Source organism: Trachinotus anak, unplaced genomic scaffold (genome assembly GCF_046630095.1).
Source record: "Trachinotus anak isolate AG129_WGS33_773 ecotype Australia unplaced genomic scaffold, CSIRO_AGI_Tana_v1 ptg000016l, whole genome shotgun sequence".
NCBI lineage: Eukaryota > Metazoa > Chordata > Actinopteri > Carangiformes > Carangidae > Trachinotus > Trachinotus anak.
Window position 1 is genome coordinate 13,915,763 of NW_027273867.1, and position 25,506 is coordinate 13,941,268.

At 42.2% G+C, this 25,506-nt stretch overlaps 2 protein-coding genes across 2 annotated transcripts; both read right to left on the reverse strand.

Annotated features, from left to right (window-relative positions):
• Positions 1-369: 369 nt before the first annotated feature.
• snrpd1 (small nuclear ribonucleoprotein D1 polypeptide) lies at positions 370-3,656 on the reverse strand. Its single transcript, XM_071500521.1, has 4 exons — positions 3,500-3,656; positions 2,783-2,859; positions 1,640-1,831; positions 370-599 (listed from the first exon to the last, which is right to left on the reverse strand). Exons 1-4 carry the CDS (start codon positions 3,511-3,513, stop codon positions 523-525), a joined length of 360 nt encoding a protein of 119 aa, XP_071356622.1. The 5' UTR covers positions 3,514-3,656; the 3' UTR covers positions 370-522.
• A 1,554-nt stretch (positions 3,657-5,210) lies between these two features.
• LOC139634208 (ankyrin repeat and IBR domain-containing protein 1-like) lies at positions 5,211-25,506 on the reverse strand. Its single transcript, XM_071500522.1, has 21 exons — positions 25,310-25,506; positions 21,782-22,118; positions 18,772-18,943; positions 18,491-18,622; positions 17,555-17,746; positions 16,200-16,317; positions 15,842-16,062; positions 14,849-14,937; positions 14,590-14,734; positions 14,269-14,429; positions 13,928-14,016; positions 13,368-13,498; positions 13,142-13,276; positions 12,807-12,893; positions 12,605-12,671; positions 12,219-12,364; positions 11,056-11,234; positions 10,847-10,898; positions 10,597-10,650; positions 10,337-10,460; positions 5,211-9,981 (listed from the first exon to the last, which is right to left on the reverse strand). The coding sequence occupies exons 2-21, from the start codon at positions 21,967-21,969 to the stop codon at positions 8,456-8,458; spliced, it is 4,008 nt and encodes a 1,335-aa protein (XP_071356623.1). The 5' UTR covers positions 21,970-22,118; positions 25,310-25,506; the 3' UTR covers positions 5,211-8,455.

The window sequence follows — 25,506 nt, forward strand, 5'->3', positions numbered from 1 at the left end:
GCTTTTCCAAGATATCAATTACAATCATAATTCAAATACAAGCATCACTAAATATTCAGTTTATTATGGTTCTAGGATTAGTTTCTATTAATTATAATATGCACATATGAAGATTTAGGATTCTCCCAGTTTTGAACACTATCAGTTACCTTGATATGTTTTTATCATTTCACTGATTATGCACAAATTCGTGATAGTCCCTTTAGCAAACAATGGGATATTTCTGGTTGCATTTCTCATGGTAACTTGGGAAACGTTTCCATGCAAAGACAGTTTATTAAGCCATGTAATGAAGACATAATAGGAAAACAAAGCACCTGACTGTTAAACAAAATAACCCAGTGAACAATGCTGTAATAACGCACGCAGTCAAGTTTATCCTCTTTATAAGGAGCATTTTAATGTACAAAATAAGAAAAAACAAAAATAAAGAAAAACGCACAGAAATTCAAAAACCATTTCCTCTGAGAAAAAAATCCTGTACAAACAGCTGGGTGGTGAGAAGAAACTGCGGCCTGGTGATCATCTCCTTGGACCACCCCGACCTCTTCCCCGTCCTCTGCCACGACCTCGTCCCCTGCCTCGTCCCCGGCCAGCCACTGAGGAGAGACACACCAGTAATCGTCAGCACATTACCCAGAAGCACTTACAAACATATTGGGTAACAAACTACAGAGGTGGAGGCCATTCAACATTGAAACCACAACACCAAATTAAAATTTCCCCAATACCTTATAATAACAACACAGAAAGATGCTAGAGCCAGATGTGCACAATGTTGTCCTAAAATTTATCATTAGCTTCAACTTTGCAACATATGCTTTTGGAGACCACTGCTTAGCAGAATTGATGACATTAATGTTAGTCACTTTTAGGAATATGCAAACCCATATTGACAATGAAAGAGGAAACAATTTTCATAAATCTAGCACTCAAAATATCAACATTTGTGTTCAGTTAAAGAAAAAAAGAGGGATGATTTTCCTGTATAGTTAATATAAGGGTTATAATTCTTGTCCAGGCTTTGGCCCACCTTCATACTAATTGACAACCGAAGTGTATATAACCTGCAGTCATATGAGACTAACCCCATCTTAGACCATACCTGTGCTTAAACAGGCACACCCACTAGATAAACCTCACTTAACGTTTAATGTTAATGCATAAAGAACCTATAACAACTATACTTGCTTGAGAGAGAAAGGGGTTTGCTCGAAGACATTTCCTTGATAGCCCAGTAAAAGTCAAGTAGTTTACACATCTGGATATTTTCCTCCAGTTTCGCTTACTTTCCCACAACAGCTTACAGCTTAAGTTACAGTCCTCCTAGCTTCAGCTTCCTTGGTTATAAAATTACATACTGGTGACTGAAAGAGGTAAAATTTCAATGACCCTCTTGATTCTCAAGCTCAGCAGTGTACAGCTTGTGATTATGTTAGACCTGTACAGCACAATCTTACTGAGACAGTACATCTCAGAAACATCACAATGTGCACAAAAATGCTAAGCGAAAGAAGGATTCAGCTTTGTCTGTTGGGACAATAGTCTCCACAATACAAAAAAAAAAAGACACTTTTGATGTCTGGTGTGTTCTGATCATCACTGTTTTGTCACCATTTGTCAATTCTTCCAAACTTACCTGCTTCCCTCTTCTTGGACTTGATCTTTGGCTCAATATCAACCAACAAGGTGTCCAGGGGGAGGCTGTCGGGCAGGATGAAGTAGCGAATATTGTTGCCACGGATACTGAGAGACTCCAGCTGAGTGGGCTCCCTGTTTTTCAGGGTCATTTTCACCGCCTTCAGGTGAGTGTTCATGCTTACATCAACACCTAAACGGGACATGAGAGAGGGTTGAAAACATGAAACCACATGAAGATGTCCAACTAAGTTAACTAAATGTGAAAACACTTCTTGCATTCACACTAATTCAGTGTTTTCAAAAACTTTCCAGCATTGCGTTTTAGAGTGAGCAGGTAAAAGTGAATGACTGGAAAGCAGTGACATAAGCCTGATCGGGCTGCTGCATGGCAGTAAACCTACAAGACAAGAGTTATGTTGCATCAGACCCTTTCCGGTGTCAATCATATTAAATAAAAATCACATGGCAAAACTTTTGCTGGTAGGCAGCGTTATCCTTACTTTGTCAAACAACTTCACCATGGAACAAAATAGAAGCAACGCCCTGCAATCAAATTTCTACTACACACTTGTTCAGCTTCCTGGCAGACAGATAAGTACATAAACGAGAACAATTAAGTTGTGAGCTCTGCTGTATTAAAACATGCTCTATGTGATTGCAGGAAAAGATTGAACAGAGCTTTCACCAGGTGAGACTCGGCAGAGTACTTGGATTGCGTCTGTCTCGCTCCTTCTCTATATTGGCTCTTATTGTTGTAGTGCTTCAGTGTGGACAGAGGTCTTTACCAAATGTAAGCTGGAAACTACAGTGACGATGCACACAGGGCACACACAGAAAAATGATCTCTAGCAATATAGATTTTTATAATCCAACAGCACTGCAGACTACAGCCTCCAAGATGATCATTAGGTTGAATCGCCTCTTTAAGACAGCTTCAACAACTGAACATTACAACCTTCAATAGCAAAAACTCTACAACTGCATAAGCAATAGCTTTGTGAACCTAAAAAACTGAAATTAAATCTAAGAAAGAAAATTAAAGTCATAACGTCTGAACTTTGGAAACAAATCTCTCACTGCAGTTTGCTTGTAGAGAAATAATCCCAACACATTTCCCCACATTGCACCAGCTGGCCCTTACCTGTGATGGTGCCATGGACCTGGGTGCCATTCTTCAGTTCAATGGTAACCGTCTCATGGCTGAGCTTCATCAAAAACCTTAAAATGATCAATGAACAAGATTACACAGCGTGAACACGTCGATCCCGCAACTAAACCTTAGAAAGCAGAGTTAAAGTTGTAGTTAGCCGGTGTTAGCTATTAGCTGCAGGGCTTACGGCACCAAAACAAAAGCGCTCCCGGAGAAGCGGGGCCTCCACTTTGTATGCACGAACAGCTCCCGTACTACCACCTCTTTTTTTAAAAGAAAGAATCATGTTGCTACAAGTTTTGAGCTAAATGAACACCAGGTTAGGGTTGGCGTAGCTTGAGAGAGACAAGGCCTTCGAGTAGTTAAGCATCAGTGTGGATACGTTAGATCAAGCTAGCTAGCTAACACTACGGCCCTAATACTTGAACGTCTTTGCAGCTAAATCCACAGCTCAAAATTTAATAAGAGCACTACATGAGCTTGTGTGTGTGTGTGTGTGTGTGTGTATCTTTGAATCGATATATGCGAGTCAGGTTGTTTCAGAGCCTAGAGCACGGTCATTGTACCGCCGACCAGCCTCCATTCATTTCGCTTCCCGCCTCCTCATCGTCTCTCCGTGAACATCTAAATCCATCCGGCGGGGTCGCCTTGAACTCACCGTCTCTCATCACAGCACTCGACAAACAAAGTGTTTTCATGTTCACATACCTGACTAGTTTCATGATGGTGACGGATTGCGGACACAAATCCTTCACCGGAGAGAAAAATTACAGCGCTCAAGTGAAAACACAGGCCGCTGTCGTACGGTTTACGTCGCGGTTAGACGACGTCACGTCATCCGGAAGCCAACGAAGAAGAGCCGTGACATGTGACCAGATCGCCGCCTACCGGTGCAGTGAGGGACAAGCTTTTTGGTCGAGGTTGGGTTGTTGAGGCTGTCTTTCACCTTTTCTTTTTCAACTAACAGCTTTTTTAGTTTAGGAAAATATCCAGATGTATAAACTACTTGAATAACCGTGTAGTTATTCTGTTAGAGTCATTTTGGTGTTGTCCTAATGCAGAAAGTTTAAGGAAATATATTATGAGATTTGTCAATGTGAAAATGTGCTTTCTGATTTCTAAGGTCCTGACAAAAACAAGCAAAAAGAAATGTATATTACTATTTCAGTCATTACATAGGCAAACTGACAAATCTACAAATGTGAATATACAATGTAATATTACTGTTATTTTTATTATTCATTAAAGGTTTTCTAAAAGAAGTTAAGAAAAAAACTGTACACTGCCAAAAAAAAAAGGCTTTTCACAGTCAGATAAAAACTATAATATATATTCTGAGGAATTAATATATGTACTAAAAAAGTAAAAGCAATATAGGACTTTTAACATAGTAGGAAATGTACAGGTGTTATTAATTACATAAACAATGGCTTTGTTGTATTCAAGTATTCCAGTGAGCCAGGATTAACCCTGACTCTGAAGCTGCTAAACAGAATTCAGCCATCACTAATGTTAATATTTACACCTGAACTTTTCCTGCTGTCACATGTCAAAGTGTCTTCTATGAAAAAGGCCTGATTCTACTTCACATTTACAAAACTGTCAATTAGAATAAATATCTGTATATTAACTTGTGAGTCTGTTACCAAATCTATAAGTGAATGTTTTTCACTTCATTTAAAAAATGTGATATAAAGGATGTGAATACACACACACACACATACATATATATATATATATATATATTGACATTATATATATATTTAAAGAGAGAGAGAGAGAGAGAGAGAGAGTGTAATACTCTCCCCAAACACACTCTTACTGCGTCGACCTGGACGATTTCAAGTTTTAAATTTGAGATGGAAATCCCAATACAGAATTTGTTTTAAAATGACAAAGCTGGAGAAAGACATGTTTTGCCAGGGTTGCTGTAGTTTCCGGTGCCTGCCAGCAGATGCTGTTTGAGGCCTGTAATTGATTTTTTACCAGTAGTGGTTCTATCCTGCAGCCACTGCATGAATACATTTTGAATGAATAACATTTTATTTTACTTGACACCAGTATTTGCAATCAACAGTTCAATATTTAAATAATGATCAAGTTGTGCCTGACCCACGATGAGGTTTGCTCCTGAATGTCATTATCCAAGAAGTGTTTAAACAAGTTACGGCAGAATATTTGAGTATTTAAAAAGTATGACATTAGTTTACTTGATCATGTTTGGCAAGTTGTTGTGACAAGTGGAAACCGACTGTAGACTGAAGAAATCCTACATGCACAGTATGTGACGGTCTAGTGATCATACAGAGCAGGGAAAGGAAAAAGTGACATGAAGCAGCCTGCTCTTGCTTTTTCAGATTTTCATTGAAGGATCTTTTGAAACTACTGTCACAAAGCACTTACACAAAACTCATAGCGACACACTTTCAGTTCTTTTTATTGAGAGTAAACTTTGCACTGACACTTTCATTTACAGTTTTGGCCACACATCAAGCCTCTCTTATGGACCGACTGGGAATGTATCAAGTATAATCTACGAGAGTGCAATTTCATTTTTTTGAATTGTGAAGTTGTTGGTTGAGGGATTGTTAAAATATAAAGATTATATGGAGTGCAAAATGGCACAGAGCCATTTCCTTAATGCCATAAATCCAATTCTTAATTAAGAAAATTAAAAAAAAGAAAATAATAAAAGTGGCACTCATCAGCCCTCCACACCTTGCCTGGCAGCACTGGATTAGTGCAACGCATTAACAGCATGCTTGTGCAAATTAAAAGACCCCAGACTCAGTGCTTCCACTGTCGCACCATGCAACCCAGAAGAAGTGTGTGCAGTCCTGTGGATCAAGCCATTCCTCAGTGAACAAAGTCTGACACGTTACGGGGCGACACCAACTGCCCCTCACATCTCAGCAGGCTTTATAAAATGTCTTTGTCAGCACCTACAACCTGTCCAGCACCTTCACAGTCTCATGTTCAATACAGAGAGGAAAGGGTTTTAGTTCAGGGTTTTGTCACTTCCTTTAAAGTCAAGTTCATTTCTGTGGAGTACTTCATCACTTCACTTTAAACAAGCTTCAAAACTCACACTATCAATTATAAGTGATGCATGTTTGATCGCATGTCACATTATAGCTGGCTGTTTTCGTAGAGTCAAAGGAGGAATTTCAATGAAATCAGAATTTGCTCTTAGACAAGATTTTTTTTTTTTTTTTTTTTTTTTACATTTGTTTGGCATGCTGTCAAAGTATGATTAAAACACTCCATTATTACCATTCCAGTCCCCAAAGCACCAAATCATATCTCAACACAAAAGGCAGTGTTTAATTTTCTTGTAAACATTAAGGTTGGGCAATAAAGTCTCGAGATAAAGGCTGCACAACAACCCTGGAGTCAGAGTGCTACATCGCATTTGAAAATGAAATCAAAGGCGGACTACACTTGAGCAACATTCAGATAAAGTGGTTGTTAATTATAGTGTAAACTCAAAGTGTGAATAATTGAAGAACAAATTCCTTCAGGCAGCCTCAAAGCGGTGTCTAATTAAGTAAAATGGCCAAAACATGGGCGTCTATTCTCTAGGGATAAGGTCAAGTAAGATAAAACAGGGCTGAAAGGACAAACAATACAAATGTGCATCAAGAACCTCAGTGTATTATGGCAGCAGCCAGAGTGGTGTGTTCTCCATTAACTTCCATTAGCAAATTGTTCAGCATGTTTAAAAAGCAATGACACTAATAAATACCAACAAATAAACATTACAGTCGAAACAAAAGGCACACAGACCCAACAATTCTGGTCTCAACTGGAAGAGATTTCATCTCTATGATAAGGAATAACGGAATTTAAAAAAAAAAAAAAAAAAAGGATAAATTACAGTAAAAATCCAACCCATCTCCCATCTATCAACACCACACTGCACTAGCCATCAGTAGTGGAACAGATATGATAAAAACAGCAAACTTAAAGGTTGCAGAAGGATTTTCATTTAGAGTATTTTAAAACTTCTTTGCTCAGATTCCATTTGCAAAACCCTTAAAGAAGAGAGACACACCAAGTTAATACAGTCATACCTTGAACACATTGTGGTTTGAAGTTATGCTTTCCAGGATTACAGCAGCTTACTGTATTTCAGATGATTTAACTTACAAGTGGTTGAAATATTTACATTTTAGTGATAAAGTAAACAAATGCAGTGAAGTACAATCCAAAATCATTATTTTGACTTGTATATACAGTCTAAAGAAGTCAGACTCTAGACTTCTTTCTCTATATTAACAGCAAAGCGGAAATGTTAAATAAATAAAATGATCAAAAGTTATTCTTACACAAATACTGAGTTCTGCATAAATGACACATTTTTGGCATTACAATTCATAGTGTTGAGGAAATGGTCTAGAATTAGTTACTGTTTGACGGCATTATTTGATAATGACAATTTTAACATTCTGTATAACACTGATTACAATTCAGTGATGAGCACATACAAAATTGTGATGCCCTGACAACCTTAATTACCTAATATGATAGAGATGTTGTCATTGTATGTGTAGCATTTTGTGTTGAGTGTTTTGCAAATTGAAACTGAGCCAAAGCAACTGTAAAATACTGTAATATCTATAAAACCCATGAATGAAAGCTCATCTTTTATAAAGACACAGAGGTACATGGAATGAGGAGTAGGATGGTGCAGTGACCAGGAAAACTAGAGGGCTCAGTCCCCCCTGAAAACCAGCACCCATGATGGTGAATTGTCTTTAAGCAAGATGCTGAATTCCTACTGCTGTTCTGTAGCTGAGACTTGACCTCTGACCTCACTGTGCAGAGGGACGAGACAATTTATCTTCTGTGATCATCTGCGTATTACAAAAGATTTGTTACCATCATAGAATCCAGATAAGGACATCATACTAGTGTGACGTTTACCGAGCAGACAGGTGTATTGTGGTTCTTTGCAGCCTACCGAAAGGAAAGATCAGTAGTGTGTTGGCTCTCTTAACAAAGCAGGCACAGTGTGCATGAAGGTCCAAAAATCTGAATTAGGCCCCTCTGATTGTACAGTACGCTGACAGTAAGCTCCAAGGTTAAAGTTATCATCGTATTTGGCTCTCAGAGCTCTGAACAGGCTCATGGTTGGGTTGGGGTGTTAATAAAGTGTGGGTGTACGAGGCAAGTTTGGATTTCAGCAGCACCAAAACTTCACCCTGAACAAACAGAGAGGACAAATACAGGAGGCAGGGAATAAATAAAATAAGACATGTGCAGCATTTTATGTGTTATGATATCAGTAGCTTTCCATTGATGTACTCTGTTTTAAACACTCATTTGTTTTCAAAGAATAGTTTGTCTGTTTTTACAGCAGACAAAAGCACTTAAAAAAAAAAAAACAAAAAACTGCGTATGACATCATCTTTAGTGGACAAAGTCTGCAGGTCTTTATGTCCTCTCTAGATACAGTATAATACATACAGCAAACACTCAACCCTCAAAGACCTACATCATTCATTGAGGCATCACTGTTATATCTTAAATTTTTCCATTAAAGTTTCACTCTAGTTTTCCTCTTTGATTTTTTTTCCTCTTTCACTTCTCACTTATCACTCTCTCATCTCTCTCTTCCTGTACTTGGCTCAACTTTCTCTCTCTCTCTCTCTCTCTCTCTCTCTACACCAGGTGTACTTGCTCCTCCCACTCCTCAGGTGACTGGTCCATCTCTAGCTGAAGAACCAGGTCTAAGTCTCTCTCCGTGGCTGGGGCAGTGTGTGCGGGACTGTTTCCACATTGGGAGTGTGAGCATGGGTGTGTGTGCGCTTCGTCCAGCGACAGGTCTGCCACACACCCTGCTTCCACACCCTCCTCGCCAGCCTCTCTGTTTTCCAACTCCAGAGTGCTGGGCCTTGATGTCTTCAGGCCCTCCACGCCGGCAGCACCTAAATTGGGACTCGATGACCCTCTGTCCGCTTCTGGCTCACCCTCCAGGGGCTGCCAGAGCGGGGCGGGGGTCACGCCCCTGGAGGTCTGGCTCTCTGACTCAGTCTCAGTGTGTGTGTCAGGGGAGGAGTCGGTTTCTGTGGTGGGCGGGGAGGGGATAAGGGCCAGGCTCTGTGGGTTGTTCTGTGGGTTGATGTTGTTGTTAAACCAGGCCATGATGTTGTCCAGCAGCTGGGCACTGGCTGTGGGGTCCAGGGCCTCCAGACTCTGAGGGTCGCTGGGGGTGAAAGGGCCCCCTGGGGGGATCACCGGTGAAAGCAGCAGCTCCGGCTCAAGCTCTGGAGATGGGAGGCACAACTGGGCAGGGGGCTGGGGGTCTGTTTTGGGTGGGCGTTCAAGAGCGTAGGCAGAAGGACGCTCCTGAGTGTAAGAGCTACTGTGTTCTGGACAGGGGTTGTAAGAGCTGTCTGGTTTTGGGGTGCTGTCATACGTGGCTGCATGTTCACGGTTGTAAGTACTAGAATGGGCAGGGTTTTGGGTGGGGTTTTGGGTGCGTTCTGCCATGCAAGAGGCAGTGTGTTCAGCCTCAGCCAAATAAGCACTGGGGTGGCAGTAACTCTGCTCTTTACCGTCATAGCGAGGATCTGAGATGGTGATATGGTCGAGCACATATGGAGCTGTCAGTGCACTCTGGTCTTGTCTATGGCTGCTGTCACTGTAGGCAGGTTCAATGGTGTAGGGAGCAGTGAGAGTACTGTGGTTGTATGTGTGGTGTGAGCATAGCTGCTCCTGGGTGTGTGTGTCCAGGTCATAAGGAGTGGTTATGTTCCCCAGTTTCATAAGGCTGTCTCCCAGCTCAAGCAGCTCTGCACTGAGAGAGGGAGGTGGGGGAGGAAGGGGGAGAGGGTTAGATGTGGGAGGCTGGGAGGTGGTGGAGTCTGTCCTGTTAGGGGGGCGAGGAGGATCCAGGAGAGAAACAGGGAAGGAGGAGCCTCTGGCTCCTGGAGGAGCGTCTGTGTTGAGGGAGTGCAAAGCAACGTCACCCAGGTCTACTGTGGGTCCAGGCCTCCTCTCTTGTCCTCTGTCCAGTCCGCGCTCCAGCTCCACTCTACCCTCCATCCCTCTCTCCAGGCCTCCCTCAAGGCCTCGCTCTCTGCGGGAATCCTGGAGCGAAAGCTGGATGGCCAGAAGGATGTTCGGGTCATCTTCATCCAGTGAGCCCAGCATTCTCCTTCGGCCCTCGGTCCTCTCTGGAACTTCTGGAACAGAAAACGTCACATTACTGACTGCCAGTGACTGCCAGTTGATCCCAGTGATCAATGCCTCTATGCGCTTCGACAGACCTGATTCATGGAGCAATAAAGTAAAATCCCATTTGCTGGTTGTCTAGTGCAGTGACAAGTCCAAATTTATAAATGGAGGCAGGGAATGAAGTTGGACTGGGATGCATAGCTGTGAATATATTGCTTTAAGAAAATCTGCTGTATATGGTACAATACATAAGTGAAAATTGTACCTTTGCAAAATGCCCCATATAGTATATAGACCTTTTTGCCTTTTGGATAATCCCTTCTGTAATAAAGGTCTTAATATAAGACATTTTGTTTTCTAGACCTGTGTTGTCACTCCTCCTGCTGGTCTCTGGTGTGTTGCTGCTGCTTCTAAGGTTGTGCAGACTCAGCATGTCTCCTCTGCGCCGTGGCCTGTGTCTACGACGGTACTGAATGTCAGCATAATCCTGTAAAGAGTGATTCAAGCTGGGTTATTACAAAACCAACTCTAAGCAGCTGTGTCATTTAGTTTGTAGTGTTGTAAGAAAAACAGAATACAGCCCATGCATATGCAAACATTGGCAAGAAACTATGGTGAATTACCTGTGATTGCCTCTCCCTTTGATCTGCTCCCAGTACAGTGTGACGACTCCCCATCTTAACACACAAGCACACTCAAGTCAGCTGCAGCCGTAGTCATGCATTAATATGACCTCATACAGAAGTAGGTCACCAATTGCACTAGTGCGTTTTGAGGAAGTAGCATTAGCTTAGCATGAGCCAAAAAGGTTAGCAGAACATAAAAAGTTAATGTTTTGGTGTATAGTGTGACAGGAGAAGAATCTCTGTATACCTCTGGAGAGGCAAAGCCAAGATACTCCCAGTCCCATGATCCTCCAGGGTAGCTGAAAGAAATGCAAACACAAGAATGTTTTATCAAGGGTATTTACACCTGTACTTTGTCCCTTGAGTCCCTGACAGTGTCTCTTCTGTTCAAAGAATTTGATAACCTGAGCAAAGCGAAACCACATTTTGTTTATGTGGGAGTGTGTTTGTCCTTACTTCCTGCGGGGAAGCTCAGGAGAGTCGTTTGGAGCCACGCCACGGGCCACTGATGCTAGGAACTCCTGCCTCTTCTGTTGGACTAGCCGGGCTGCACTGATTATCTTGTGGCACGGCGTCCTCAGGTATGGCCGGTTCACCTTCTGTGCCAGATCTTCCACTACCATCTCTAGGTCCGTCTGGGAAGAAACATGAAAAAATGGCAACTTCTCTCTACTCAGATACTGAAATTCTAATTTAAAAGGGGATTTGCAACATATATTTAACTTGTATTGTAGATAAGACATGAGCTGACGATCTCACAGCAGACTTTATCCAATCTTAATCCTGTTTAAGTGTCTGAAAAGAAGATGAAATTGACCTCTAGTGGTTCAAATATTTTTTTCAAGGATCTTCTGATCTTAACTATACTTAAATTCAATCACTGCAACATTCAGCATGACTACAAAACATTATCACACCAATGCTGCAAACTACATTAGTCCGTTGTTATAAGAATACAAAACAGCAACTAAAACTAAAGCAATGTACTTAATTTTTAAGTATTCAGCATGTTAAAGCATCAAAAATACAAATTTGAAGCTGCACACTTTGGAGTTCAGATTAAATCTTAACTTAGTATCTTATAAAAATATGGTGATGCAGAAAAGTGCTTTGCCCAGTATATCTGCTGATTGCTGGGTTGGTGGTTCAATCTCCATCCCCAGGAAAGGCATCCAGTGTAAAAACCTATGCCAAATCAACTATGCGGAAGGTGTCCCGCTGTGAGAATCCCTAACAGGAACAGAGGAAAGTCGACTACAACGATGCATATGTGCATAAAAAAGTCATGTTATGCAGGCCACTTGCTAAGGATGCCTGGACAGTATCTCAACAACAACTTGCCAAACGTGTGTCAATTTTTGTTTGGATGTTTATGGTCGTCAGATTTTGTTGACTCCCTGACCTTTCATCTACTGTGACCAACTGGCCAAAATACCTATTTGTACATAAAAATACACAAACTCATGATCACATTGCCACAGAATCTATTAACAATACTTTGTTCTAACCATTTTAACTCTGGGGGGGTCTAATTAACAGCAAGATCACCAGTGGAGCTCTAAAGTTGTTGGTCTTATTCTTGCAGCGGATGCATACATGACAAATATGTTTCAGATTACCTGCATGAGTTCAAATATCTCTTTCTGGGTGCTGCCTTGCTGCAGGAAGAACCCATATGGATAAGAGCATTTCAGCACGCGTCGCGTCTTCAGCAGCTCACACACACCGTCCTCAATGAACCGTGTATCTGGAGTAGTGCCTTCACCTGCACCAGAAAAGAAACACCATTATGGTCTTTGGCTTCCTTGTAGCAATTAACTTACTCAGTATTATAATGTGGTTAGGAGTAATGTATTACGATAAAACCAAAGCCTGGGTGTAAGGCTGAAAGGACTATGCTCTATTCACATATTAACAATTTTGACAAACATTTTGAAATTTAAAACTCTATTCTGATGCAACTCTTCCCAACAACAGGCTGATTTCAGTATAAAAAGAGACTTGCGGCTAATGAAGGCTCTGCTCAGCTGCTCCATCTTCTCCTTAGCTGTTTTCAGCAGCTTCTGCTCCAACTAATGGACAGAGAGGAGACAACACATGTCTATTATGTAATAATCTTGAGATTCAGATGTATGCATTGACAAATATTTTAGAAATACCTGTGTGTGTGTGTGTGTGTGTGTGTGTGAGTGGGGAGAGAGAATTACCTTATAACTGTGTTCATGGTTCTTGAAGCGAGTGTAATAGTGCATGAACCGGTCCAACTCCTGAAAACTTTTGTGCTTCTTTTCTGCCTGTAACAAAATACAAGTTATTTACTTTATTAGTTTGTGTGAATATATAAAATGCTGCTGGGCATATGAGCATGTGCTTCAAAAACATTATCTGACAGGTGATGGAGTAGTTCTTGTATTGTGGAAATGTGAGCAGGTAAATGTACATTTGTGTGGATATATTTTGGGTGCATGTTTGTATCAGTGAGAACCTGTGTGTGGTCAAAAGTGTGTCTTCTGCATTTTATTGTGTGTGTATGTGATTGTACCTCCACAGTCATCTCCTTGGACTGCTCCTCTAGCTGTTGGATGACCTCATAGCGCGTACAGCGATAGTAACCTCCTGTTGATGAGCTGTGCTTCTTCCACTCCTCCAGACAGATCCAACAGAAATCATACTTACACTACAGAGAGAGAGAGGTTTTTTAATGATTTAAACCAAAATACAGTCTATAATGGAATAAACTATACTGACAAAGAGATTAATGTGTATACCTTGGCACACTGCATATGGTTGCAGCCCTCATTCTTTTGAATGGGTGACTTGCAGTTGGCACATGGTTTGGAGTTGGTCAACAGCCACAGGCAGTTAGCAGCATCCTCATAGGCCTCACTCACACCTGCCACTGTGGAAAGTGCACACAAACACAAAGGTGCACGCACGCACGCACGCACGCACGCACGCACGCACGCACGCACGCACGCACGCACGCACGCACGCACGCACGCACACACGCACACACGCACACACACACACACACACACACACACACACACACACACAGAGTTCAGCTACATCTCAATTGGCCAACACCTGCCTTGCAGATACACCCTCCAGCACACACATGCACATATTTGGCAAATATCAATGACCTGAACACCTGCCACTATGTTATAAAAGTAAATTAGACACATCCTGGTAGGCTGCGCCGACAGCTGCTGTTAACTGCCTTACTGTTGTGCCAGCTCACTGAGGTGCAGCTTAAATGATCCCTGGCAACCCCAGAAACACCCAGAAAATTCCTGGAAGCACAAACAATACAGGACAGACTTACACTCCTCAGGCTTCATCTCTGTGACTTTCTGAAGCCAGTTCCTCCACATCTGACAGTCACATGGCTCATGGGCCTCGCCAAGGCACTCCCTGCAGACAAAACAAGACTAATGTTTAATGCTGTCAAGCCCTGAGTGAACGGTAATGATCATGTTCAACAAAGTGGGCTCCTCTTCCAGCTGAGGAAAAAAGTGACAAAGGGTGGCTTAAACATTATATTGGCTTATACTTAACCAAGGGAGACTTGTGTCTGGCTTTGCTAAATGGCATGTCAGTAACACTGTCATTATGTGTGCAGCATAATTGCATGTGTGTATACAGCCAATAAACCATGAGGTGTACCAGCAGAAGAGATGACCCTTGCCACAGTCAACGGCTGGTGAGGGCAGCAGTGGGAAGCTGTGTGGGTCACTGTCCCCAGGGCCTGGGCGGGTGAGCCTCACCGCCCGCTCACAACGCGCTGCAGGACACCAGCGGATGGCAGGATTGTTCTCCACAAATGCCTGGGAAAAAAAGGGTGTATGAGAGATGGAAAAAGAAGAGAGGACACAGCAAGAAACAAACCCAGTTCCATACAAATATGCAGCAAGAAGTTAGGGAAGGGACAAAGACACACAAATAATGAACTTAGCAGGAAGAAAAGCATGAGTGTTGTGTTTCTACCTTAATATCAAACTGTAAGTATCGCTGGTCCATCTCTCTGGAAACCACACTCTCTATCACATGCACTGGCACCAATTGATAGCATTCATATGCTGGACAGAAGATATTGTGTGCATCACCCTCCTGAATCTTTACATTGAGGAACCTGAGAAAAACACACAAACACGTGAGAAAAATGCACACAACGAAAATGCAGGAAACATCTAATAACACACTGAAGTAAGCAGGGACATTTATACACACAAACACAGGCCCCTACCCCTCCCAGCAGGCTCTGCAGAACTCATGGCCACAGGACATGTCCACTGGGTCCTCAAAGACTGAGATAGAGCAGAGACAGATTCCACACTGCAGGGAGAGAAGAGAGACAAAACACATGATTTACACTGCCTGGCAGCATAAAATTGTTGTATATTCCATTTAATAAAGATTCAATACTTTTTGCTGCGTCATCTCCATCATTTTGCACAGAGGAAGGACAAAATAACATACTGTGACTGTGCAAGAGGATTAAGTCAATTCCATTGTACTTTTTGAGAGAATATGCTGTGGTGTATTTTTCCAAAGTCCATACTGTTTCATCGTACCTTTAAAGTAATATTAAATCCCATCCATTGCCTAAAATACACCCAAATTTACATTATCTTATGCAAGTAAGTTTTTAAGTAGAAGCAGCCTAATAGTTTGAGGTCTAAACATTTTAAAAGCCTGAAAGTTTAACTGGAGACAGAATTAGCAGGCAGACAAATGATAAGTGCTGGATGTGTAATTACACCTGCCTCAACAGCAAAAGTGGACAATAGGCTGATGCTGATGTAAAACTAGCAGAGAGAAGAATTCCTAGAAAGATGGCCTATGACCTCCTATAATAAGAATAGACATTAACCTGTAACCATTGCTGTAACTGTAATCAAACAAGTCAGATACTTGGCATTTTGTCAAAAGCTCAACTAGAATAAAGTTGGGTTTTTTTTGATAATACAAGTTTGCACTTCAGTCCATTCACTCATGTTGTTGTGAACACATTTAAATACAGGGGACATACAGTCTTAGGTCCTGTACATTTAGATTTAGAGTGAAATCCAACAGGACTTATGAAAACTCTGCTGTTTACTCCATATGACTTCCAAGGAAAATACCTATGATTTTCAGCAATCCTGTCACCACAACCTACCATGCAATCCCTTATTAATCAACTAAATAATACCATTCAGAAAGAACAAAAACACAGAGGTAATTTAAACATATATACCGTAGCTAGGCCCTCCTCACCAGGTGTGAGGCAGCTATCAGTAGGAGAGGTGAGGGTGAGTGTGAGGGGTGAGCGTGGGGTCCTAGGGGTGCGAGGTGAGGGTAGGGTGTCCCAGGCATTGTAGCCACTGGGTGGTGGAGTGGGCATGGCCACGCCTGAGCGCTGACAGCAGCCTTCAGCGTCTGACATCCAGGCCTCCAGAAGCTTTTCTCTGTCCCAGTCTGAGAGAGGGAGGAGATTACACACAAGTTTAGAAACAGGGAACAAATTCTCTATATATGTATTTTCATAAATCTGCAGTGAAGTTTCGTGAAAGTGATGCATAAATGTCAACTTTCACTAAAAGACAAATACACACCATGTGCTCGGAGCAGGGCCTCTGCAGTGAAAAGGGGGGCTTGCAGCATGTCTGCTGTCTCCACAATCAACATGTCCTTCAGCCTGCGCAGGTCCTGAAGCTTCAGTCCCTCGTAAGGCTGAAAGGATAGAGTGGGTAAAATGTTAGTAAAATACACACATAAGTAAAGGAAGAGGAGGGGGAGATGAAAGACAGAGAGGAGGAAAACTATGTCAGAGGGAAGGTAAGGGCAAGAAATTATGAGAAAAAAACCCAAGAAAAGTAGGAGACTGAGATATGTTCAAGTAAGAGGAAATGATAATGTGAGAAAAATGAAAAGGACTGGGATGTAAGGCTGTGGTGGGAAAGAGAGATTAAGTATTAGCATGGATTTGAATGCTGGACGGAAGATCAAACAGCTATCAGTTGGCAGCAGCCACTGCTAGACCGCTGTGCTGGTGCCCTCTGCTTAACTACGACCCTGGGAAACATGACGAAAGGTGTGTGCATTCTCATATTCCTATCCTTGTAAGAACCAGTTTAAGTTTGTGGACAATATTTTGTTGAGAAATAGGTGATGTTTGAAGGTGAGTGTTAAGAATTCCGTCACAGGCACTGTGGGTTTCCATGGTTTCACAGAAAAATGAGGGGAGCCGTTTAGTGCAGATAAGTGAGAAATTTAATCTGCTTAGTTCACAAATGCAAGCACTAAGAGATTTACAGAACAAAAAATGACTGAAATAGCAGCTATTCGCGTTAATTTACTGCTTGACATCATTGGCTTACCTAAGCAAAAGTTGAGTATGTGAGAGTATGTAAGATCATATAAATCTGTAAAAATACTGATAGCACAATTGGTCTCAAATTTGATTTCCAACAATCTATTCAGAGTGATAGTTATGATCCTGCATCATCTATTCATTTTCTTTTAATCTTAATTATGTTTTTTCCTTGTGCTTCTCTGTACGAGTTTGTCTAAAAGCAGGTGTTAACTGTTACTGTTGTGCTTATATCACATTTCCTTCTGTAAAAGCAAGCTGATCACACACATGACTTTTTCATGACTATTTAGGAACTTCCATTACTTTAGAAGTTAACAGTTCATTCTTTTTAATTCTTTACTTTTTCTCCATGAAACTAAAAAGCACCTGGTATAGTTTTGAGTTTCCTTGACATTATGAGAAGTGAAAATTAAAATCAAGTGTTTCCCAGGCGAGATGCCAACTCTGTACGTGCAATGTAAGAGGTGAACGCTTCAAAGTTGCAACACTGACTTACTGTCTAAGATCTGTGACTTTTAAAAGCATAAAAATTACACATTAATTATAAAAGTCAGGCCAGCAGGAAACCCCCAAATCTTGTAACTGTGATCTCACCTCTTTGTATTGCAGCAGGTTGGTTTCACCATGTGCGTCTGTATTTGACTGCTGAGTTGAAGAGGAGGAAAAAACCATCTGTGACTCCAGGCTGAGGGCCAGCTCTGTGTGGTGATGCCGCTCAGCATGGTCACATGGTGTCAGCTTGTCCTCATCCTCCACAAAAAGGTCCGCCTCACTCTGGATTAGCAGCTAGAGGGAGGGACGAGGAGGGAGAGAGGAGAGAACAAAAGAAATGGGAGAAGAAAAAAAAAAAGAGAGAGAAATGGATAATGTGGAGGAAAAAGAAATTGAAAGAACTTGCAACCAAACAAAGCAAAGGAAGCCAGAGGCAAGAGCAAGTGGAGCGGGCACAGAGAAAACAGGAGGAAGGGGGAAGAGAGAAAGAGTAAACAAAGATGTGATGGTAGAAAACAGACAGGACATATGAGAAGAGGACGCAGACAGTGACATGTATAGAAAGAGGGAGAAAAATGACAAGGAAAGGTAGAAAGTGAAAGGGAGCAAGACAGGAACAAAGGGGCATTTAGTAAATTGGTTTAAAAGGTGTACATGAAGAAAGAGGTGTAAACACACAGTTTATTGAAGGTTGAATAAAAGATGAAACCAATATCTATAATATCTGGGTTATTTTTATCCCAGGCTGCCCATATCGGAGCTGAGCTCAATGTTCTTTTAATTCAGAGCAGATTTTCTTCCTAATCCAAAAGCGGTACAATTCTTAAATACAAGGGAGGAAGCGCTACTTGGATCTGACAGTAATGAAACACAAAGCAGATGCTCCTTATGGAAGAATAGACACAATGCTCAGCCTACAGATTTGACTGGCTGTAAAATCTTTATAAAATCCAATCTACAAGAGCACAGACAGATCTGCCACACACAAATGATTGCTCATCCTAATGTGAGTTTGAATTTCAGTGGACTTTCTCTCACCTCCACACAGCTCTTCATGCCTGCAGCAGCAGCATAGTGCAGACAGGTGCTGTGGTGGTTGTCGGTGGCGTTGACATTGGCCTTCTCGTACTGGCCTCCCTCCAGCCTGGCCCCAGTCCAACTTAGGATCATCTGGCAGCGGGGAAACCCACAAATTCATGCACACATTATTTGCATGTCAACTTTAATAGAAGTAATGACTTCATACAACACACTTCTTCCCACACTAACATGTAAGTGTGTACACTAAACTATATTTGTCTTAGCATGTGTGTTTGCACCTGCAGGCAGTCTGCCCGGCGCTGCTCGTCCCTCTGTGGTCGGGCAAGTCGTGGTGACAGCGCTCCCTCTGGCAGCAGTAGGATCTGCGGACCTTGGCACAGCACATGGAGGCACGTCTCATTGTGCACATTACGTTTGTTGGGGTTCCCCTCTTTGCTGAACAGGAAAGACCTACACGATGCAGGCAAGAAAGGAATTAATTAAAATAGTAGGAGGGCAAAAGGACAATTATAAGAACAAAAGTTCAGAAGATAAGTGGAAAGAAAGTTTAAATCGGAGGGTGAAAGGGAAGGTGAAGGAAAAGAGCAAAGCACACTTAAGAGAGATACAGAGATGTGGAGGAAGCGGTGGACAGAGGGATGAATGGAGGACAAAGCATGGCAGTGCGATGGACTGTGAGATGAGTGTTGGTTGGTAAGAGAGGGAAGAGAAGAAAGACGGCTGAATATTGACTATTTCTGTTTAACATCTCTGAGATAATGGACATGCTGGCTGGCGGGTGCACACACACACGGTGATGGATGGGCCAGTTGCACCAGGAGCCCGGCTGGGGTTGCAGTTTAGAGAATAGTTTTTCTCTGCTATTTGTCTGTCAAAACCTCCATTTACTGATTAGCTTTCCACTCTTTTATTTGGCTCCACCTACAGTATTTTGTTTCTTCGTCTTCAAGTTTCTTTCTGTTCCTTTTCTATTGTCTTTCTTCCATTTGACAGCCTTTATTACATTGTTCTATGGCAGCTGCATGTTAAACTGTAAAGAAAATCCTCTTTCTTTTTGATAGTGGTTACAACATGGGCATTTTAAAAGGCTCTCAATGCATATAATGCAAATTCCACAAAAAGAAGAAAATAATAGGATAGGATTTCTACTGGTTAAATACAACAAAAAGGTAGAACACCGCCCTCACTGCACTCTCTGCAATTTGGACACAGCAGTAGCCACTATTGAATTTGTGTTTGAACGTTTCCTTATTGTGCAGCCCTTCAGCCTATTCTTCCACTGCTCCCCTGCTCTTCCACTTTTGACCTTCTTATCCTGTCAGCCACAAGCCCCTGCAGCCTCTGCCTAATGACAGTGCACTGCCAATTCACCCGCACAGCAATAATCACTAATTATTCCCCTCTCAAATACAAATCTACACCCCCAACCCTTAAACAAACACACACACACACACACACACACACACAGGATGGATGGCCCTAATATCAGTCTACCAGAAACAACATGCTAGGGGATGTCACATTTTGCTGCAACTGTCAAGTGACAAAGCTGTTCAGATGGTGCAGTAATTTGATGAGGGTAGTAAACCTCAGAGAAGACAGACAGACACAGACATATACACACACACATACATACAAAACACACACACACACACAAACACACACATTTAAGTAAAAAAAAAAGGGAAGTTGTTGCATGTTGACAAATTTGCTGAACATCTTTGCTTCAAACAGCAGAAAATCAATGGTTCATTAATGAGTAAACAAGTCAGGGTTGTTATTTACATGTTTCTAAGACTGTATACTCGGTTGTTGTGAAGGAAGGGTTACACTTCCTGAACTACACCCATTTTTCCAGTAATAGGTCTACTTGTGATTTCCCACTTGCACATCTCATGGGATTACTAGCCAATACAATCCACGGAGACGACTACAGGAGGGCAAGTAAACATGAAGCAGATACATGTTAAAAATAATCTGAAAAACAGACTCTGCATCTACCAGCCCACGCTCGTCCTCCATGAGTCTTTATTTTGTCTGAGATTTCTCAGTCGTCTATCTGCTTGCCTCTGTCCAATCGAGTTGTTGGAACAAAGAAGCATTTCCTCTGATACTTATCAGAAGCCAAGCGCTGCGTTCAGCACGCCTCTCTGGCCCATTATAGGTTAGTAGGAAGGGACACAAATAGCACAGCAATTGATTCACTGTTTTATATTCACAGACTCGGACACGTTAAGCAGTTGTGGAGTCACTGTTTCCCCCCTCAAAATACACACGCATGTGTGCACACATGCAGATGCACAGATAATTGACTGGCCTTTTCAAACTGCTTCCTCTGACCCCCCTGTAATCATGGAAAGAAAGGGCAAGAGAGAGGAAGAGTGTAAGGAGGAGGAGGTGGTGAGGACGGCTATTGAGTCACTGAATCAGCTGTCTTGGTCACGGCCAGCAGCCTGATTATCCCTGCAGGGGGTAAAAAGACACACTGGTGTCTTGTTCTCCATATGTTTTTTAGTTTGACCCCTTTCTTTTAGGTTGTGTTAGACTCAATCACTCTCCTTTATATTCACCATTCCCTGAATATAACTCATTAGACTTTCGTCAGACCCTCTGCTAGGTGCCCAGATCTTTTTCTGCATCCCTAATGTGTAATGCAGACTTTCTGTTAAAAAAACTGTCTAAAGCCCAGTTTGAGGTAACCCTGATGAGATAATTAGTTATTTTATTGCATACTTAGACAGCTCCCTCCAGAACCACAGAAGACAACTGCACTACTGTTTTCACAGACTGACAACTACCAGCACTATGAACATCACATGTAAAAACTTTAATGTTTGTTTTTTGTTTGTTGTTTACAGGTGCTCACTGCAGTCATTGATCATTTTTGAGGCTTTAGTTAGCAGTTTTTTTTAACAAATATTCTACTAGTAAGTGTTGATGATGATGGTCTAATTGCGACTGCTCCTCATGGCTAATGCACTTTTCTCTGCCTTTTTAACATCATTTACGTAATCTGACAACATACTGTATGTGAATGGCCTCTTTGGACCTCTGTATAGTATGTTACTTTATTTGCCTTAAAAACATAATTATGAAAATGATGACTCTCAGAAATCTATTAAAGTTGACATAGTGCTAATTTTTATTCAATTTTAAATGACTCACTGCCTTTGTAACTGTATTAGATAACTGCTTAACTAAATTATAAACCCCAGCCTCAAAAATGACTGTCAAATTCAATTGACGTCTCAAACAAATCCAAACCAAAAAAAAAAACACGAACTTTACCTGAGCAGACGTGTCATGGCATGGCGGCATACGTAGTGCAGGGCTGTGTTGTGCTGGTACTGCTCTCCGTATGATGCATTTGGGTCCAGACCGTCCCTGAATTGAGGGTTGCCCTCATACAGCTGCCAGGCCAGGGCCTCATCGCCACTCACCAGAGCCTTGCGGAACTTGGTGGCTGTGTTTCCCATGGCTTCAAGCTTGCAAAAGGCCGCCTAATGGGAGCTGTGGCAGATGCCTGCCTGCCTGCCTGCCTGCCTACACCTCCCTCCTCCTCTTCCTCCTCCCCCGTTCACCACAGGTCACAACCTACAGCAACATGGTTCGATGTTTTCCTGCCCTGTAAGTAAGAGAGATACACTGGTTAGAAGAAAAGGATGGTGGAAAGAGGGCCATGAAAATTGCAAAGAATAAGAATGAGTGGAAAAAAAGGCTGGTGAAGGTAGGAAAAAGGAGAGAAAAATAACAAGACAGAAGACGAGAAGTTAAGGAGAGAGATGGACGGAGAGACAGAGAGAGAAAGTATCAATCAATCAGTCCATCCATCGATCAGTTGATGTGCTGCACAGAGGACGTTATCTTACCGGAAATAGAGAGGAAAACAGAGGGAAAGAAGAAAGAAACTAGAAAGACAGAGAGATAATTATAAAGAGGATAGGCCAGAGAGGAAAGTTAATGATATCCAAGCCATTGATTTGTTAGACAGTTGATGAAAGGCATGGTCAATTTTACCTCAGCTGCCCGATGCGAGTCCGTTAGGTTGCGTTTGTGAAGAATTTGCATATATTAGGCTGTTTACATGCTTGTCTGCTGCCCAAGATATGACAGACTGAATGTGTGTTCAACCATGCAGCACTAATACACTGGGCAAAAACCAGTTTTTACTCCGGCGCTCACAAGAATCACAGCTATGGCTGCTACAGCTGAGTTTACTCTCCCAGGCTTACAAACCTGTTGATTCACAAGTTATCATGATCTTTTCATTATCTTCCTCATCCTTGTATGAATTTTAAATCAACTTAACTGGCATGACAAGCAGCTTTTCTATCACAGAACAATAACATGACATGCGACACAAAAGTAATAACTGTGGAGTGAAAGAGAACAGATATAGGAAACAAACACACTCTCTCTTGTCACATATTGTTCATAATCACTATCTTTAGCAATGTGCTCTGCTTCATTTCCTTCAAGTCTTCCCAACCTCTTCTTTCTTACGTTCTCTCTCTCTCTCACACTCACTCTCACACACACACTCAGTTTGTCCTGTTTTTAACACACACAAACAGAGACCATTACATCCTGTAATGAGTGGAGTCTGTGCATGTGTGTGTATTGGGCCATTGAGATCATTACAGTCTTCATTCTATGGCCATCTGTCTGGCCCTCACAAAGAGCCTCTTTTAACCCGGCTACAGTTGGCCACTGGCTGGCCAGGCTCTGGAACATTTGAATAACGCGGCTGGCTGCCTCCCCTCTTCTGCCTCCCATTTCTATGCAGTGACAGACAGGAAAAACACACACTGACAGACGCAGACATACGGGTCGCACAGAAGCTGCTGCCACTGGCGAATAATAGGCAACATTTTGTAAGTTCTGCTCCCTTGATGCATGCAGTAGACTGGATCTGGATCTGTGTGTGTGTCTGGAGGGGTGGTGGTGGTGGTGGTGGTGGTGGTGATGGGAGTTTACTATAGTTAATAGGTCAGTCTGTCTGCTTAGCTCTCTGTTTTGTGCACACTGGTTTACTTCCAGTTCACTTCCCTCCACTGTGTATCTCTGCCAGTCTCTCTCTGTCTCTCATACTAAATAAGGACAGGAAGTCTGGACATGGAGGAACTTTGGAATTCCAGGATCGCAAGTTTTGCTGTTTGCACTTGGCTGTGACAGCGCAATTATCTACTATTATGAAAGCTCTTTGAGCCTACATGTCATTCAGTAGTCGGGTTGAGAAAGGCTTAGGAAGTGGTCCCCTTCTTGTTGAATGGACACATACACACACAAGTATGTTTTTGAAATAGGTTTGAAAAGCAACAATATGAGGTTATACTCATGCCACATATCTACACAGAACCAGCCTCTGGTACATATGGTATTTCCCATTTTAGGCAATATGATCACCGAGACTTAATGACTCACGAGCTCGAGAATCGCAAACACATGAATCTTGTCTGGAAATCTTGTCTGGTGATTCCTGCTTACAAGAACTCAAGTCACAGCGCACTTTCTCAAGAGCCCACCAAGCGATACCCAAAATAACTAAATCAAGCATAACAATATTTCACAACCAGTGCTGCAATTTATGATGATACTTTCGGTGTGAGTGCAGTTCAAGCTAAAATGATAATCAGAAAATTATTCCATAACTGTTAAATCATTGTTCAAGCAAAAACACCAAACAATTCTTTTTTCTCTGTTTAGCATCACTGAATATGAACATGTTTTTTGGACTGTCAGTCAAACAAAACAAAACATATGACCATCGAATGTCTTGTGGAAACTGTGTTGGGTGGACTTCACTGTTTTCTAACAAAGAAGATTTAGTCACATCCAATAAAACAGCACTTTTAATAAGATGGAACTTAAGAGTGTTTGGTAGTTTTAATTAATAAATAATTAAAATGACTGAATATTGTTTTAAGAAACTGTTGAAGACAACACTGTCTGTCAAATCAAGACATTAATATCATTCTGCTGTGTATCTCTCTCAGCTCTGTGATAAGTTTCCACAGTCTAGGTACATTCAGGTACAGCTATGAATGATTGTAGACTTTACAAGCATTTCAGCCTTAGCTGCCAGCACCTTAAAAATCAACAGTTACCACTCTGCCATTATCACAGTAACAAACCCCCCCCCCCCCCCCCAGTTGCAACTTGCTGTCAGCTGATACACATTAACTCAAACAGCTCAACTCAAAGTATGGGTGGATCGTGCCGCTGTATAAACAGCTGGGGGACAAAGTCGGGTAGTCCAAGGAGACATAAAACTTATCTGGGAGAGTCACAGCCAGGCAAGAGCTGTAAAACGAGGTGCAGTGCAACTTAAACTTTAAAATCACTCGGCATTTACCATAATTAGCTGGGTCACCGTGTATCAGCTAAATATTCAGGTCAGACCTCGGGTGGCTATCCCCGAAGAAGTGTGTCAGCATGAAATGGAGCACAAAACAAACAGCAGCCGACTTCTCTCTGCATGTTTCTGTCCATGCGGCCCCTCGGTTAAAGCTCCTTTGTTCAACGCACTGACAGTCTGTGTGAATCACTAACCCCAACTAGAAAAGCGGCTGTTAGGTGTACGCTGCCCCGAAATGCCGCCGATAAAAAGCTTTACCTTGAGTGTTGAGCGATTTTTTTCTTCTCATGGCTGTAACGGCGCCGTGGGAAAACGTTAACACCCAAAAGCAGCCGACCTTACTGCCGTTAACGGAGCTAGCAAACCGTCTCTCTCTCTCAGGTTTACGTTAGCGCTGTGTTAGCCTCAACTACCTTCCCCACAGCAGGACAACACCACATCTCAGCCGATCTACTTACACGGTCGTTTCACTTGGTCACCACTCGCACATTTGGAAACATGCGGAAACCGAGGGCCATTATCTTATCACTGTCATTCGCACCCTTCGGCTGCTTTTGCGCTGGACCATCCTCTCTGCCACAGGACCCGGCGGGGACGACGGTGATGCTGCCGAGAGCGGAGGGGCGAGACTGACTGAGTCTCTTCAGTATGTTGT

Bases quoted from the DNA above. Each gene is read 5' to 3' on its own strand.
- snrpd1 (XM_071500521.1), bottom strand. The intron at 1,832-2,782 runs GTAAGGGCCAGC...TGTCCCGTTTAG, and splicing joins GGTCCATGGCACCATCACAG to GTGTTGATGTAAGCATGAAC. The intron at 600-1,639 runs GTAAGTTTGGAA...GTCTCTCCTCAG, and splicing joins GTCCAAGAAGAGGGAAGCAG to TGGCTGGCCGGGGACGAGGC.
- LOC139634208 (XM_071500522.1), bottom strand. From the start codon at position 21,969: ATGGGAAACACAGCCACCAAGTTCCGCAAGGCTCTGGTGAGTGGCGAT. The intron at 14,938-15,841 runs GTATATATGTTT...CTCTCCCTGCAG, and splicing joins GTGAGGAGGGCCTAGCTACG to TGTGGAATCTGTCTCTGCTC. The intron at 12,672-12,806 runs GTAATTCTCTCT...TCTGTCCATTAG, and splicing joins ACCATGAACACAGTTATAAG to TTGGAGCAGAAGCTGCTGAA.